Genomic DNA, 18964 nt, shown 5'->3' on the forward strand with positions numbered 1-18964 from the left:
TTGATAAGGCTATCTTATCATACTCTTAGGAGACCTTTCTATAATCATCTTACTTGACAAATAGGGCATGGAAAAGAACAAAGCCCAGATAACTTGGGTGCTCATGAATTCAAGCTAATCTGGTCCTAAAATTTGAAAATGATAACTTGTGTGTATAGTTAAAAAAAACCGCACTGGGATAGAATGAGACTATTGTCCTCAATATAATCTGTCTCAAGATAATACTTTAGATCTCAGGAAAAGGTGGGTTGAATCACGGCTAAGATGAATAATCACAATAGTTCTATTGAAAGAACAGTCAGGGAAGGTGAGCAACCTTTAAAGTATCCAGATACCTACTTTTTGACTTTGCATGGCAACAGGCAAGGTTTTTGGGATTTGTCATCTAAAGAATATTTTATTGAATTATGGGGTTATATAGTCACATTCACATGCACATGCATGTACCCACAAACACATACCACCCTCTGTCCATAGTAAATATGTATTTCTAACTGTGCTTACTTGGAATATACTGAAATATGTTTTCTTTCCTTGAGTCTGTATGAGTGGTGAACAGAGTACGGTGGGGCAGGGAGAAGGTGGCAGAATATGAAAAATGTTATAAAAATCTATTGTGCATGTGACTTACTTATAGATTCAACAGATTTGACTATGAAGCTTGTTCTAGATAATGACTGAACCAATTTTGTTTTTAGGAATGCAGTTTTACCCACTGTATGTGTCGTAGTTTGGAAAATTCTTTGTCAATAGGAAAGAAGTCACACTTCGATTTAGCCTTCTATTCTAGTAAAAAGCACATATAATTTGATTATCAAATTCCAGGTTAGCCATTGACTAGTTGAATGTCTTTGGGTTTTTTTTTTTTTGTCTTTTTTTTTTTGATTTATAAAATGGAAATAAACATAGATACAAGAAAAGACTTCTTATTGCAGAAATCAAGTGTATACACACACACACACACACACGTATATTTGCAACATATTTTTGTTACATACATTTTATGTTTATGTGTATACGTAAAGCACTACATAGTGAGATTTAAAACATGCTTCTGCTTTAATTAAAAATGTAGCTACCGTGTAGAATATACTTCAGGTGTTTCTTTGAATACTGTAAATAACAGCCTTTTCTAAAAGAAAATAACATTCAGTATTTGTTTTCTCTTACTACAGGCTTATGAAAAGATTGCTTACCTTCTGACTAATTTAGGTAAGTCCTTCACCTCACTCCTTGTAAGGGAATAACATGGGAATATCAGTCTGTAGTTGCTTTATGCAATTTAGCATTTTTAATATCAACTTCAGTTACATAATTGTTAATAAAAAAAAGTGGCATAGGAAATTGGACTACATTGCATACTACAGAGAGGCAATGTATAGAGTTACCAAGTCTTCTTACTAGAAAGTAGCCAGCCTAGTTTTCCCTGCCTGAGATTGCTTTTTTCCCCTACCTTTTCAGTTCTTTGGGTTTTCCCCCCGGTGTTTAGTTTTATCAGTGTTATACTACATGTACTCAATTTGAAAGACAATAGAGTATTAAAAGATTTATAAAGACTACCCATTCTTTTTTTCCGTATCCCCAGGGACTGCTTTTTAGCAGTTTTACCAATTTCTTTTGTTATTTTCTACCCTCTTTCTAAACAGCATGCTACTACTGCCATTCTTGAATATTCCAGCTTTGGGAAGCGATTGCCTTCCCATCTTTAAGAGACAAGAATTTAGGTCTTTATTCCGTGCAGTGTCCTGTCCCCTCACACTTCCCCATCCATCACCTGTGATACACAGACTGTCATTTCTCCTCCTTCCAAAGTAGTTATATCAGCAGTTTTAGCAAAATGAACAGTCAGGGTTCACATCGTTCTATCTGTAGAACTGCTCTCACATCTGAGGCGTGGTGTGTTCTGTGACTGCTTCCTTTCTTATACAGCTTTTATATTTTCATGAAGCGAATAAGAGCACTTTTTTTGCTTAATTGTCTACACGTACTTTCTTTAATTTATCCCAAGCTTCTTGCCGTAACTCTGAATTCTGAGTACGTTCAAAACCACCAAGTATAGTACTCATTTTACTTTCTTCTTAGAGTTATTCTCCCTGAATCCACTGTCTGCTCCAATCTCAGTAGCTTGCCCTCTGGGTTTTGCTCGGCTGCACCTGCACTTCCTCTCACCAGCGCTGTGGAAATTCCTTTTACTTTTTTTTTTTTTTCCTCAACTGGACATTACTTTTTGGATCCTATGTTTCTTCTGCCTTGAGTTACTTCCTTATTTTACTACCTAGAAAGTCAGTTTCTCAAGACCTTGTATGTCAGAAAATGTCTTTTTTTTTCTTCCTTCAAACTTAAGTATTTGTCCCCCAGTTTGGGAAACAGAATTTTTATTATAGAGCTGTTTGAGCAGCGATCTTTTATTGTTTGAGAACTCACCAGAGCCCAGGCACTGTGCTAACCTAAACGCTTCTTTCTCACTGTTTTGTTTTATTGTCATTATAATTCTGTGACAGTAGGATCCTTAGTTTATGAATAAGAAAGTCAAGATAATTAAGACAAATAAGTAACATTGAAACTCAGATGTGACAGACTCCACCTACTACGGTGCAGTAACTATATCACTCCATTATGATATGTTATTTCCCTTGCAATGTATTTACAATTACAAGTAACAACAAAAGTAACATGTCGCGGAAAACTAGCTCCTACTTCATGCTCTGCTGCTAAGTGATCCTTTCACTTGGAAATTACATGATCTTGAGCAAGTTTTCTTTCTCCATTCTTCTCTTTTCATCTGCTCCTTCTCCTCCTCACTCTCTCTCTCTCTTTTTTTTTTTTTTTGAGCCTCAGTTTCCTCATTGGTAAAATGAGAATGATAAATAGTTCCTGTTTCATTACTGTTGTAGACTGGCTGCCTGACACCTGGCAGGTGCTCCATTAATGGGAATGACCTTTGGCATCTTTCTGTAATACCTCTGAGCTGTAGTTTTCTTCAGTTGGGTAACAAAGCACTTGAATTAGATTGTCTCAAAGCTTTCTTCTAGCTCTGATTTCTCATATTTACTTACTTTTAAGGTACTTTATACCCAAGATGGAAGCAAATCTAAGGAAGTGATTTGGGGGAGGGTGCATAATTAAAAGAAAGAATCAGAACTGTTATCTGTGCTAAGTGTCAGGAGGAACAAAGTTTTCACTTGGTGTTTGATTTTTCCACCTATAACTCATACCATAATTTTTGCAGATTCATATCTATTAACTAATAGTGAATGAACTGTGTTAATTTGAATTAATAAAAATATTGATATTTGTTTAAAATAATACATCATTGCATGCATTTTTGTATAAATATATATGACATTATAGTCTGTACAATTTTTGAGTTGCAAATTTGTGCTTCAAATTAGAAATTAGGTTTTACTTTCTAGAAGAGGCCATGCACTGTTTTATTTAAAATATTTTTTGACTTTGTTTCTTGATTTCTTTTTTGTCCAAATATTTTATTTTCAAAGACCACACACACACACAAATCAAAGCTTCAGTTCTGCCACATTTGAGTTTTTTTAGAGAAGAAATATATCATATTTGATCCAAAATATTTTTTTCAGTTTAGTTTTGTGATTATTCAGGATTACATCAGGATAATTGTCAGTTGTTCCAAATAATAAATTATCTATACAAATGAACTGTGATTTATCTATAATATTAATTAACTATAAAAATCAACCTGGATTCCAAGAAACAAATTAAGCCAACTGATGAAAAGAGTTTTTATTCTGTCAAGCAAAGGACAATTCAGGAATAAGAGCATCTATACCAAAAAACAGTGAATAAAATCAGGTGTCACCATGTTAATATTAGGCAAATTAGAATTTAATATATATTTGAGGGAGACAAAAAGATACTTCATACTAATAAAAGATATACCAGGTCTATAGAATAGTCATGATTTTTATACACCTTCTCACAAATCTTTAAAATATAGAAAGCAAAAAATGATAGAAATACAAAAATAGACTGATAAATCCATAGTCAAAATATAAGCCAGGATATGGAGTATCTGAACATCATAACTAGCAAGATTCTTTTAAAATGTATATAAATTATATGCTCAACAGAAAAACAAATATTCTTTTCCGACAGCTGATACAGTGACAAAATGTATCCATGTAATTTGGCCACAAATGAGTTGCACCTTTTTTGTCCCAAAGTAGAAATCACACAGGACACATTTGTGGACCATAATGCAATAAAATTAGAAATGGGGAACCAAAAACAATCTTACACATGGGATTTTTTAAAAATCCACATTCTCATTTCTAAATAAGTTTTGTGCTTAATTTACAAACTATTTAAAAAGCAACAGTAGTAAAAACACAACCTATCAAAACCTTTTGGGAAATGTTGGCCCTCCTGACTGCTCTCAGTGGTGTCCATCAACCAGTAACCCTTTTAGGTGCCCTACGGATCCCTCCTGTTTCTGGCATCCACCTGCTTTGGGTTTGGAGTTCCCCAAGACTTGTTTCTTCTTTATTCTGTGCTTTTTTGCTTTTTCATACATTTTGGCCTATCTTTTCCTTGGGTCAGATCTCATCTATTTTCTACCTTTCTTGAATATTTCAGTTACATTAGACTACATATTAGATGTGCATATTTATTTTCTGTCATTTATTTGGATACTGAGTGGGAATAGGGCTGCTGTACATGCTATCAGTCTCTATCCAGTCTCTCTCCTTAGCTGGAAAAGTCTCTGCTATACTGCAGCCTTACCTCAAGAGTGTAAGTGATGTAGTCGAAGAACTAAAGTAATCAGAAGGTAGAAATGGGCTGTGAACACATTTGGACTTTAAAACCTAGCCCAGGGATTGCTTTGGAAGCACCAGAGCAGCCCCTGGCCAGTTTTTGTTTTGTTTCGTTTCGTTTAAAAAGTCAGAACCGTAAGATGTGAGAGTTGACAGAGTTCTTAAAATCATCTTGTCTAAATTCATTTCATAGATTATAAAACTAATTGCAAAATATGTGAAGAGACCTGCCTAAGATTATCAGCAAATTAGATGTAAGGTCGAGATGAGCACTTGTGGTGATGCAGCCCTCTTTCCTCTTTACCGTTCCGCTTCAGTCTGCATGCAAAATACTCCTTCTTGGTGGAACTCTGTGGACAGTTTAGGTCCCTGTATCAAGTATAGCCAGTTTGGGTGAAAGACTGTTCTACTATTTATGGTTACCTCTAAATGAAAATAGCAGAGAGAATCCTGAAAATCTTTGTATATTAATAACGAGCATTGTACTTTTGTAGTTGTGGGAGAAGTCTAAAGATTATCTCGTTGAATCGTTTCATCAACTCTATGGAACAGATGTTCGCCTTTATATTTTTACAGATGCAGACATTAGAACTCAGAGACACTGAGTGCCTCAAAGAACTAGTAAATGACTGAACCAGAATTTGAACGTGAGAATTTTGATTCTGTATTCGTATTTTTTGTCATTCATCTCATCTGTGTTTACACACCCTCTGTCCCTTTTAGAATATCCTCGAACAGAATCTGAATGGGAAAACAGCTTTGCTCTAAAGATGTTCCTCTTCCAGTTTGTCAATTTAAACAGTTCTATCTTCTATATTGCTTTCTTTTTGGGGAGGTAAGTCAACTTAATACGTATTATCTTTGCAAAGTGAAAAAGAATGTCAACTGTCCCACTGCCAGTTTGTTAACACAGGAGGCAAAGTCTTGTCCTCTGCCTGGGAAAACTGCCCCAGTCGATCTTCACATGCTTTTTCAAATCAAAACACTTCTCAGTGCAGTGCTGGTAGCTGCCACTCTCAATGAAAGTTGGCATAAAAAAATAAAACCTATGTGCCATACCTGGTTTGAATTATGACTCTCCAGTCATCGGTAATGGTTTTGTTAAATAAGAAAATAATTTTGGTGTAACCACTTATACCTATCATGGTAATTTTTTCCCCCTAACTTTGCTGCAAAATATGAAAAAGAAGCATGTTAAACAGTCTACCTTCCGTATTGCTTTCTCTCGGTGGAGGTAGCACAACATAAGGCAAATCAAACTGCTGGTTCTGGTTTGCCATACGCTTAACCTTCCAGCCAGTGTCATGGAAACAGACAGAAGCTAGAAACACCTTAAACAATTTGGCACATTGTATTAATATTCATTAACCGGGTCAGTAAGACGTTAAAACTCCACAAGTGAAAGTGGAAAATTTTGTTCGCTTGATTTGTCTGTACTTTCTCAGCCCATTGGTATTGACTTCACACGTCATTTTTCCTTTTCAAGTCAGGGCCTTTGATGTGTGAGCATGGCCTACGTCAACTGTTTGGGGACAAGTTGCGCCAGTGAACACTGATGTCTACCCACACATGCACTTGGTGTAATGCATTTGTAAATGTTCTCCAGCCAACCCCATATGAATGCTAATGAGTTAAAATTACTTTTTACAGATTTGTAGGCCACCCCGGAAAGTACAATAAACTTTTTAACCGGTGGAGACTGGAGGAAGTAAGTAATCCTGTAAGGGTGGGTGTGGGGATGGGCATGGACACGGACCAGGGACTGTGGGAGGAAGAGAGGGTGGGAAGAGAGAGAAAGAAGAGATGGTAAAGGGGATTTCAGGTGTGCTGAAGGCATATTTCTGATAAAGGAGACTTCCAATAGGTTCAGAGATTAAGAAACTAAGTCTTTGCAGAAAGAAGATTAAACTTAAAGGTTAAACTGCAAGATCCTGATCTCTGCTCTTTTAAATTTTCTACCAAAACCATTTCTTCCTTTAACAAAGTCCAAAAATTTAGCTCCAGGAATTTTTTTTTTCTTTTTGGGGGAATTATTATCTATCACATGGGTTTTCAAACTTTTAAATATGTTGGGTTTCCTTTTAAGCAGGGAAAATTTAGTCTAAAAGAAATCTTAATTGAAATACCAATTTATAAATATATATGCATATCTTCAAAGTCTTATATTTATTTATGGATTTATAATATATATGTTATGGAAACAAAATGTCTAGGAATAGTGTCACCATATCACAGGGCAAGAATATTGTGCATTGTCACTGTCTTTCCAAATGTCAGCCCCTACCAGTAGTGTATGAGTCTACTTCCTCAGACTTTTGCCAAGAAAAACAATTGAATTTTTACTAACATATTAATTCAAAGGATATCTCATTTTGATTTTAGTTCCATTAATTACAAGTGAGTTAGAAAATATTTTTCATATCTTTGTTGACATTTTATATTTCTGTTTGTATATATTATTCCTGTACATTTTCATTAAACTGTTTTTCTGTTTTGATAATTTATAAACTAATGAAATCAGGCCCTAGTCTTTCAAATTTGCTGCAGCTATGTTTCCTATTTTCTTGCATATTTTTAAATTTTGTTTTATATATTTCATTTTTTACAAAACTGTGTAGCATTTTCTAATCAAAATATTGCTGTTGTTAATGGTTTTGAGAATTTGTGCCATGCCAGAAAATATGTTCTTCACTCAGGAAACTAAAACCTACCCTTGTATTTTTAACTAATGTTGTTTTTAAAAATAATGATATTTTCAGTCCATTGGGAGTTTGTTTTTGTTTGTTTGTTTTGGTGTAAGCAGTAATCAAGATTTTCCCCCATTTGGCAGCCATATATATTCAGTAAATAACACAGTTTTTACTCAGCAAAATTAGATTGTGAGATCTGTTACCTCCTACATCTTGAAATAGTGTCTATTTCTGGACTCTGTGTCATTGTCAGATTGTTCACTTGTCTAGTTCAGAATTGTTTTAATTATTCTAATGTAAGGTCCAATTTAATACATGGCAGCATTAGTAGGAGGTCATAATTTAAAGAGAGGCTACAAGAGATTACCTGAGAAATCTGAGGATAGAGGCATTTCCAGCCTCTAGGCAAAAGTCCCTCAAAACTCAGGGGATTGCTTATTAATGTTGTCTCCCCAGCGTCTTGTAAAAGTTGTTTGGAATACATGGAGAAAGCCTAAAAGTCTCCAAGAACATGTGGTTTATATCATAGAAAACTGGGCTCAACTATTAATCTTGCTGCTTATTCCTTCTTTGCCCTTAATTTAACCTCTCTGTAAACCGGTGGCAGTAATACTTAGGTTGCAAAACCATTAGCAGATAAGAGATGATTTGCATAACACAGTAAGCAGAACCCCTAGACTGTGGGAGGGACTCTACCATTGTTGCTGGCATTTATCAGTGCTCTGTCTCTGCAGCTGCCTGGGTACCCTTCCACTGGCCAGAGATAGACCAAGGCCTTCTGTAATCCCAGGCCCCTGGGAAGTCCTCCAATCAGACTTGTGGTTTTCTTTCATAGCCCAGAAGTATGAGTGTATCTTCTCAAAGGCGCATCTATACAGTTGGGGTGAAAAAAAGCACGGCTTCCTTTTTCCCAGGAGCGTTCAGCTGGAGTTAGCAAGGGTAGTGTGGGGGACAAGAGCGGTCACAGCAAGTCGGCCGGCCTGTCGATGCCGTTTTAGGGGCTGCCAGCACCAGTGATTTTGTTTCATTGAGTATTCTTACTCTTAATTGGGAAATTATTGGAATTCATGCTTCTTCTTTGAAAGTCCCAGGGAAATAATTATAATCCTAGCGTCAAGAAAAAATGTTTCATAATCATCTTAGACATTTCCCACAGTATGTATGATGCAGATAGTGGATATATTTTCCAACAAAGGATCATTTAGTTTGAAAAAATCAGTGAAATGAAAAATATGGGTTTGTGATAGACCCTAGAAATCCTAGACATGTAGATGTAAAAAGTAGACATGATGGAAAATAAGAATTGACCCTCTGAATTCAAGCATACAGCAAGCATTTATTGACCAATATTAACCTAGGCCTCTGCTGGATAACATGGGGTGTGCAAATGGAGAAGTTCCTTTCTTTTCTTTGATGGTGTAAAAGAATATAACCATGATATATAATAAATATTCTCTCTTTGGAGTCTGACAGTCTACATTCTAATTTTGCCCCACCTAAATGCATGATCTTAATATCTCTAAGTCTCAATATTTTTTTTGCAAATTGTGATAAGAATAACCATCTCAGTAGTACTGCAGTAGGTGGATTAAATTGGATCATGCATGTAAAATCCTTGGCATAAGTAATGGTAGTCATTATAAATAAAGAAGAAAATACTGCAATTTTATTTAGAACATTCATAAGCTGGCTAAACTGGGCTTCCCTCATACTGTGCTATATAATATCTCATATATGTAAATCTATATAAAAATGTTAATAATAGCTAATATATAATGAGTTCTTACTATATGTCAGCACTTTCCAGCAGTTGTTTCTAAGAATTCTACATACATTAATGCATTTAATCCTCACAAAAATTCTGTTATTATAATTATTTTACAGATGAGGAAACAGAAGCTTAGAGAAGTTATGTAATGTGCCTACAGTTATGGAAACAGACTTATAAATTGATGAAGTCGTCAGTTTGATGTCAGGTTCACTGAGGTGGTCTAGCTCAAGTCTGTGCTCTGATCGCTGTGCTTTCCAGCCACCACTGGGATAGCATACAGGCACAAGGGCGGAGCTGATGGACGTTGATTCTGACACGAGGTTGCGGAATGATTGCTGGCTCACACGTGTTACTAGATTTAGAGTAAACATACTAAAATAGGTGAAGTAGAAGGAACAAGGGTATTGGAGTCTGATAGTCCTGTCCACTACTTAGCTTCATTATCTATAAATGGAGACATCAACACCCATCTCACCAGGTGCTCGTGAGGAGCAAACGGGAAAACTATGTGAAGGCACCCAGCTTTGGGTTGCCCCTGGTCACAGGATTTTGACTGGTGCAATGGGACTGAAAGCCTGGGTCTCCTGAACATTCATCCATGCCTTTTAAGCATGCTAAATGTGGACTCTTTGCCAAATGAATTTTAGAGTATTGAAGGACAGGATTTAGCTCAAGGGAATCATTATGTGAGGAGGCAGACCCACTGCAACTGTTGTACCCTTTTCTCTGCCCTGTAAGTCACAAAGGCATCAAAGGCTCAAATTTAGCAAAATTATAAATGGCCTGTCCTCCAGCGTTCCCACTTTGGCCTAACATTGTGAAGAGTGATCCATTCACATGGTTCTATGATGATCTTCTTTTCTCTTCCCACATAATAACATGGTTTGCTAAACCAGCCCTTTAAGGCAACAGACACATTTTGGTAAATAGAATTCATCCTTAGCATTATGTAAAAGAGCAAGGGGATTAGGGTACAGGAGACCAAAACTTTCATTCCCACATCACCAGTTAGCATTGCATGACCTTGGACAAGTTAATTTACCTCTTTGAATCTCTCTGTGAAAATGAAGAGTTTCAGCATGCTGTGATCTGTGATCTGCCTCTGTAGCTTAGTAATTATTCTGCCTCAGACATTCTACTGAACCCACTTATGGTATATATATGGCAGAGTTCAGGGGTGTCTTAAATTCATCCTAGAAAGAAGGAGCGTGCTTGGAACAGAGAATTGAAACACAATGAAAATTACCACTGGCAAACTCTCTCTCTGGCTCAAACTAGGGAGTTTTAAATTACTGGGCTGGAACCAGAAAAGCAGGCTCTTTGTGTCCCTAGTATTTGTTCCTTTTGAAGTCCTACTGGTACTGATTTGACAGAAATAGAAACTGTAGATCAAAGCTTTAGAAACCGTCATCCTTACAAGCAGGACATGAACCCATTTCCAAAGAAAAAGACCCACGCTTTTTCTACTCAAGTATCTTCTGTAGTGCAAGGTTTTCAAGCAAAACACATTGCAATTTTCACTGTAATCGCATTTTTGTTTGTGTGGGTTTCTAATGCTAACTCTTACTGAACATCTGAAAAAGCAAAGGAGCACAGAGAAGGCAAAATTGGGCTCATACTGACAAACTATTTTGTGGGATGCTTTTAGCACTGAAAAATATATTATAATATATATAGATACTTTTTCTCCAGGAGCTAGAGCTTAACATCTTCCCCTCATCTTGAGAGTACGCTAGACTTAGTGACTCACTTCTAAAGAAAAAGAATAGGGAAAGGGAAAAATGAGTACAGTAGAAACACCTGGCACACACTATATTAACCAGATGATGTGGGTTTATATGGTAGTGGTGTCACACGGATATTGTGTAGCCCTGTCAGGACGTGATGAAAATGGCACTTCACTTCTGTGATCTGCCTCCATGCCCAGAGCATGCAACCCCAGGGCAAACATGTGAAAACATCATGCAAACACCAGACTGGGGGATTTTCCACAGGTTGCTTGTCCAGCAATACTCAAAACTGTTAAGGATATGAAAAATCTGAGAAACCGTCTAGACCAGAGGAGACTGGGAGAGATATGACAAATAAGTGCTAAGAGGTATCCTGGGTTGGGTCCTGGAGCTGATGAAATCTAAGTAAAAAGTCTGGAGTTTAGTTAATAGCAATGTACTAATGTGGGTTTCTTAGCTTTAACAATGTACCTTGGTCGTGTAAGGGGCCATGGAGAGAATTGGGGGAGGGGTGCATGGGCACTCTGCATACTATCCTTGCAAATTGTCTACAAATTTAAAATTATTCTGAGATAAAATGCTTACTTTAAAAAAGTATGAGCATTTTGTCACAGAATTAAATACTCTTTTCTGTCTCCTGGTTGTTAATAGATATATAGTATTCCAGAGCATTCTTTGAATGTGATCATGCCTAGCACAGGGCTTGACAGATAGTAAGTGCTCAATAAAAGGTAGATTTGTTGTTCTTGCAGTTACAATTTTGATCACTGTTCCAATATAATTACAGAAAACTTCCCTATCGATATCGAGTATCCTCATACGCACTATTTCTTCCTTGTTTTTAGTTTTCTTTGCGCACTGATGTGGGGTGACCTGGCTTTAGAATTTGCTGTGTGATTTGAAGGTGGGGATGTTTAAACCAGCTAAGCCAAGTCGGATCGTTATTGCCCGTGTCGTTCTGTTTCAGTGTCATCCTAGCGGCTGTCTGATAGACCTCTGCCTCCAGATGGGAGTTATCATGTTTTTGAAGCAAATATGGAACAATTTCATGGAACTGGGATACCCGTGAGTTCTTAATTTTCAAACCGGCTTTCTGTAGAGTTACAGAGAAGAAAGACAGAGAGGTAATGCGACTCGTTCTTAGGGGTCGGGACTTGGTGATCAGACAGGTGAGGAGTCACTTCCCACTCTGCTCCTCACTAAAGGTGAGCCCAGGTGTAAGTCAGTCACCTTTTCTGTGCCTCAGTTTTCACATCTCTGAGAGGGGGTTGACAGGTCTGTAGGTCTCAAGAACAGCTGTAAGGACTAAAGGAAATAATAGATGTGGAGTAACTCCTAATCAAGTCAACATACTAAGACTCTCGGTATTCTTAAAACGTTATTGATGGTACAGGCTTTTGAGGACAAAAATAACTTTCTAGCTTCTTTGGCTACCCAAAGACCAAGGTGCGTTTTGTTGTTATTCAATAAAGAGAACCTCCATTTTTCCCTGCCCTCTCCAAGCACAGAATAAAACAAAGGTAAAATCCTGGATGGGAGGTTTTGTGCTCTTTCTTACAGCAACAATCTTTAGAACAGAATGAATTGTGATAACATCAAAATAATAGCGTTCTATTTTGTCTGAATAGATAAATTTTAAATGTCTGTGAAATGCTGATGTAGAAGGACCCCGAATGCCCACTTCTACATCTATTAAAATATATTAGCCTTCAGAATACAGTGAAATACAGTGCACGTTACAATGCGGCATAGCAACATTGAGGCGTAATCAAGTGTAGAAACAGGATTATTTTGAGGAATTTCCTTATTATGGTGGGGGAATGGGTTACTTGACTGATGATATAAATAGCTTAGGCTTAGTCATCAAATTATACCACGAGTCTTTCTCCTCGCTGGCCCGTAAATAATATTAGGATATTCCTGGGCAGAGACCCGAGGGTTGAAGAGGTGATGTTAACCCTGAAACCAGCCATAAAGTATTGTGTTAAATTACAAGCAGTCTTAAAGGGCTGGACTATGAAATTACTGAGATCTGGTTCAGATTCCTTCTCTGCCTCTTGCTAAGGATACTTATAATATCCTTCACCTCTCTGAGACCTTACTTTTTTGTTTGTAAAGTATGGGATTTATGAAGACTAAATGAGCTGACCCAATGGTATTTAAACGTTCATCAATAAGTGACAGAAGCTCTTTGTGAGGAGCTGTTTATACAGATCCTCAACTTTCAAAATAGTTTAAAATGAATCTCTTTTAAATGAAGAGAGAACAGGGATGGAGGATTGGGAAGCCCAATCCTTTCTTCATGCTCCTTTCTATCCTTGGCTTACCTCTTTGAAACATAAAGTTTGAGGAGTATAATTTGAGAATATCTGAGGAAATTAGGTGTCCAGTGCCGAGCACAGGAGCTGACGTAGTATAAGATGGGTCTATAGGATGTTGTAGTGGTCATTATAATATTAGGATTGATACTCACTGCTATCATTATCCACGTGCTTCTGTGCAGACCGTGTGCACTTTGGACAGCACGTTTTTACCATGGCCTTGTCCATGCCGTCAGCCTGGATTTTGTATAGCGAATCCCAAGGGTACATGGCACATACCATCCTGTTGTGGTTTTTCCAACATCTGGACAAAGACCTTGCTTAAGAAAATCTGGCAGGAATGAATCAGTCCCTAAAGCCATGCTTTTCAAACTTTTAAACCACAATTCTCTTTAAAATATTAAGCAGACTGAAATAAATAAAACAGGAGCAAGCAGACCTTCCAACCCCAAACCTTTTTTTCATCTTCATGAGGCTCCCGGGGCAGCCTCCGTGGAACATACATTGAAGCATTGCCTGATGTTTTGATTTAGCTGTGGTGGTTCTTCCCACTCCCACCGAAGCGCTAGGGCCATGATTCATTAAAATTGAGAGTTGGATATTCTTCATGGAGTCCTGTGAGATTCACCTCATCCTAGAGATAATTTTTATCTAACTCTTAAAATAATTCCTTACCCAGAAGTCTACAATATATACATATCAGGATAATCTTAAGTCATATAATCTTAAGATTGCCCCGGGCTACCAGGGAAAGAGTGTTATTACTTCCTTTCCAAGTCTGACAAGTGGACTGAGACACGGATCCATTGCCTGTAAATTATTGTTCAGTATGGGAGCAGAATGTAATTGCTTGAACCCTTCACATATGAACTCAAGAGAAGTGAAGTGGCTTGCTAAAAGTCACACAGCTAATGTGTTGTAGGGTGGGGACTAGAAACCACACCTCTTGAAACTCTGTGTAGGGCTCAGTTATCTAACATGAAGGGTGATTTTACTCATGTTCCGAGAGCACAGCCCAGAGGATTAGGAAAGATGACTCAGATCCAATCACAAAAGGCAACATAGGAGTCTGAGTTTTTGTCACATAGGTTGGGTAGGGGAAGGAGTCATAGAAATGAACGTTTGCCTAATCAGTATCAGGAGGCACCTAAGTGTATGGGAGGATCGACTCCTTGATAAATATGTAGATATTTATAGGGCCTAGGATGTCTGAGTCCTCTTCTTTCTTGCTAAATTTGAAATTGAGACCATGTGAAGACCTCCAATTCCCAGTCATGCTTAGTGTAGTCCCAGGGTAGTTGGTGTGTTTTTTTTCTTAATACACTATAAATTGTTTACCAGATGCTTAAATAAGAGCTCAAAAGCCCTTTGTCTGCTCTGTGATGTAGATTGATCCAGAACTGGTGGTCACGACATAAAATCAAGCGGGGAGTACAAGATGCTTCCATACCTCAGTGGGAAAATGATTGGAATCTGCAGCCCATGAATATCCATGGACTGATGGATGAATACTTAGAAATGGGTAAGGAAAGAACTTTCTGCAGAGCTATATGATCTTCTTGATACTTTTTTTTTTTTAACTTCACGTAGGCTTTGATTCAAGAGAGAAAAACCATCTCTCTCCTTTCCAACCCCAAACATTCTAAAACACATCTGCACCTTCGTCTCAGCAGAGCTGGAGAAGATGCTAAAGCAGTGTCCTTGGAAGGTTCACATATTTTGTCTTGCCAGCCATAGCATCTGACCAGAAGAAAGGTTTTTCTCATAATACAGCATCCACCTTTTGAGCAAATATTTTAAAGGAACAAAATAAAGCAGAACCTGTTCCTGTGTTTAGGTGTGTATCATCCCACCCAAATAAAGCAATAATTCTTTCTCATGACAAACTCGCACAGATCCTGTCTGAGTCTTGGCTTCTTTGAGAAGCTTACTTATTTGCATTATGAAAATAAGGGTTTCCGTTCCAACTGTTAAGATCACTGTGTGTTGTTTTCACATTTGCTTCTTTCCCCTGGCCCTCAGTTTTCTCATCTATAAATAGAGAGGACAGGATTTAGTCTCTTGATTCCCGTCTAGAACTAAGCATTTTTCTTCAAGGCCCTCCCTTTGACGTCTCTTTTCTTCCTTCATGCTGCGTGGCATAGAGGTGAAAGTCTCATAGACTTTCAGTCTGTTGAGATCTGAGTTTGAATGCAGATTTTAACATTTTTTAGCTGCCGGCCCCTTAGCAAGTTTACTGAACATGTATGAGCTACAGTTTTCTCAATTGTAGAGTGGGCTCAGCATATTTACCTGGTAGGGATGTAGAAAGGATTAAAGGCAATTTATGTAAAGACATGTTACATGGCAGAAAGAAAGCACTCAATAAATGACACTGTTTGTATTACTGATTGTCTAACACTCTCCCTTTACAGTTTTGCAGTTCGGTTTTACCACCATCTTTGTTGCGGCTTTTCCTCTGGCCCCTCTTTTGGCTTTGTTAAACAATATAATTGAAATCAGGCTGGATGCATACAAATTTGTCACCCAGTGGCGGAGGCCTTTGCCAGCCCGTGCAACTGACATAGGTAAGATTCAGGAACTAAACGGTGTTTGCATTACTAAGGGCAAGAGGTGGCTTGATCTTACTTAGCACCGTGTGGGTTTCTATTGTTGGAGCATTCTTCCAAAACTCCTTTTGTTAATGAAAGAATGAAATGAACACTTAGTTGAGAGTAGATTCATGCTAAGCATGAATCTCATACATTTGCTTATAAGTGGAAAGGATCTCAAATATACCTTTTCCATGTTCATATATATAACTCTGACTCATTCTTTATAATTACTACACACATCTCTATTATGTGTTGTATGACTTTTTTAAAAAACAGTCCCCTAACTGGAGATGTTTAGATTGCTTCAGTTGTTGGCTATTAGAAACAAAACAACACTGAAGTGAACATCTTCATAAATACTCGATCTGATTCTTTCCTCAAGATAAAATTCTAAAAAGGAAATCGTTTATAAGAGAGCATGTAGATTTAAAATTTTAATACGTAATTTGTCAAGATGTTGTCCAAAAATATTTTCCCAGTTTATATTCCCACTTTAAGTGAATGAATGTCCATTTCCCCATTTCGTCAACAAATCCAGGTGTAATAAGGGGTTTTAAAATTTTTTTAAATTGTTATTGTTTCGTTCTTGACAATCTGAAGGAGGAAAAATGGTATTTTTTAATATTGCATTTTTATAACTATGAGATTAAATATATCTGTATTTCTTCTTTATTAATTTTTTAATGCCCTTTGGCCATTATACCTGATTTGGTAATTTTTGTCTCCTAATAGGACCATTAGCCTTTGATACATATGTTGCAAACATTTTCAAATGCTGGTTTTTAATTTTTCACTTTATTATGAATAAAGCTTTAGAATGTATAAAATCAAATTGATATCTCACTCTTATAGTTGTTATAATTTATGCCATTCTTAAAAAGGTCCTTTGGAACTCATGATTTTTCACCCATTGTCTTAATTGTAATTTTGTATTTTAGATGTCTGTGTGTTAATTCTGTTTGTTTGTTTATCGGCACTTTCTGATTTTATTTAACTTGTTGATCTATGTGGAATTTGTTGTTAATACAGGAATTGAAATTGAGAGTTAGCTTTTTTTCCTAACGCATAGCCAATTTTTCAAAAACCATTTATTAAATAATCCATCTTTTTTTTACTTGTTTGGATTATTTCTGTTATACTAATTCTATATAAACTTAAATATATCTCTAGAATCTTCAGTTGTCACATTAATCTGATTATTCTTGGCATATTGTTTTAATAAACTATAGTTTTATAGTAAAAAGTCTAAGTATGTGGGAATGCAAATATATACTTTCCCCTTTTTTTGAGGAATTTTCTGGGTAATATTGTAAGGTTACCTTTTGAGTTTATTTTACTCATTTATGTATTTTACAACTACCAAGGTCTGTTTAAAATATACTAATCTGTAGAGATTTAATGCCATTCAATTTGTTTCCACTTTTTGAAGCAACTAAAATTACTGCTGCCATTTAATTTGGATATTCTCATTACTTCATTATTAATATAAGCACATTCAAGAACATCTGGAAAATAGGTCAAAGAAGTAAAAATAAAACTCTCATGCCAGCTTTAGTGAGTGTTTATTGCACCTTCCAGTGCATGGATTATTACTTTTTAAATTTTGCTCAAGCCCATCAACACAAAGGTATAAAAACCTGCTTTACCTTACCCTTCTACCTCAGGGAATCAACAGTATCAATTAAGCGTGTATCCTTTGTCAATGTTTTTCTTCTTCATATAAGTATACAAAAATATTACGCACTTTTTTCCCCTCATTAATATTCTCCAGCTCAAAACATATTGGTCTACTAGAGATGGTCATCCTAAGTGAAATACGTCAAACAGAGAAAGACAAGTATCATATGCTGTCACTTATATGTGGAATCTTAAAAAAAAATACAAATTTTATTTACAAACCAGAATAGACTCACGGACATAGAAAATAAATTGTGATTACCAGGGGAAAGGAGGAGGAGGGATAAATTAGGAGTTTGGGATTAACAGATACACATTACTATATACAAAATAAATAGCAAGGACCTACTGTATAGTACAGGGAACTATATTCAATTTCTTGTAATCAGCTGTAATGGAAAAGAATCTAAAATATATATATATATATGTACATACACACATACACACACACACACATATATATATATGTATGTATATGTATAACTGAATCACTGTGCTGTACACCTGAAACTAACATTATAAATCAACTATACTTCAATAAAAAATAATTTAAAAAATGATCTAATTTATGTTCATAGAGTAGTAATATTCATATATGAATGTGCCAAAAATTTTATAGGCATATACTCAATTTTCCCACTACAAATAGGAATAAACATACATAAATATAGCTATAGATAGATACAGATATGAATACAGACACAGATATTTTATATATTACATATCACATATCCATTTATGTGTGTGTACAGTATGTATATAGTATAGATCACAAACAGTAGGCCTACTGGATTAAAGTGTATTCCTATTTTAATTTTTAAAGATGTCAGGTTAATTACTGCAAATATTATAATAAGTCATACTTTAAACAGCTGTGTAAAGGAGTTTCTGTTTCCACAATTCCTAAACATCACTAGATGGTACAGGGCTTTCAAATCTTCAACAATCTGGTAGACTAAAAAAAAAAAATCTTATTTTGTGAAGGACGTGTTTGTGAAAATTAGTAATTGAAAACTTTTTAATGTATTCATCGTTTTTTGCATTTCCATAGCAAATTGCTCATTTGTATTCTTTGTCCATTTTTCTCTTTGGTGTTTTAACTTATTAAAAATTTAGAACATGTTTGTATCTTAGTTATAATAACCTTTTATCTATTTTGGGGAAACAAATATTTTCTCCCTGGTTATTGTGGGGTTTTTTGACTGGATATTGTGACTTTTGTAAAAACAAATGTTAATTTTGATATATTCAGATATTCGTTTTCTAATCAATTCTGATTTCTTGTTTTACAATCCCCCCACCAGGTAAATGTTAACATCTTTAAATTTTTTGTTTCATAACAACTCAGTGTAGCCACTTTACGAAGATACTGAAAAACAGAGAAGGTTGGGGGA

The 18964-nt window shown here is 36.1% G+C and overlaps 1 protein-coding gene across 3 annotated transcripts in view; it reads left to right on the forward strand.

Annotated features, from left to right (window-relative positions):
• The window catches only part of ANO3 (anoctamin 3), a 357402-nt gene that overhangs the window by 325712 nt on the left and 12726 nt on the right, over positions 1-18964 (forward strand). For all 3 annotated transcript variants that reach the window (XM_072969684.1, XM_072969685.1, XM_072969686.1), the window contains 6 exons: positions 1176-1212; positions 5511-5622; positions 6438-6495; positions 11946-12043; positions 14688-14821; positions 15714-15866. In XM_072969684.1, coding sequence (XP_072825785.1) covers positions 1176-1212; positions 5511-5622; positions 6438-6495; positions 11946-12043; positions 14688-14821; positions 15714-15866 — 592 coding nt within the window. The remainder of the gene's footprint in view (positions 1-1175; positions 1213-5510; positions 5623-6437; positions 6496-11945; positions 12044-14687; positions 14822-15713; positions 15867-18964) is intronic.

The sequence above is a fragment of the Vicugna pacos genome, chromosome 10, assembly GCF_048564905.1.
Source record: "Vicugna pacos chromosome 10, VicPac4, whole genome shotgun sequence".
In the NCBI taxonomy this organism is placed as follows: domain Eukaryota; kingdom Metazoa; phylum Chordata; class Mammalia; order Artiodactyla; family Camelidae; genus Vicugna; species Vicugna pacos.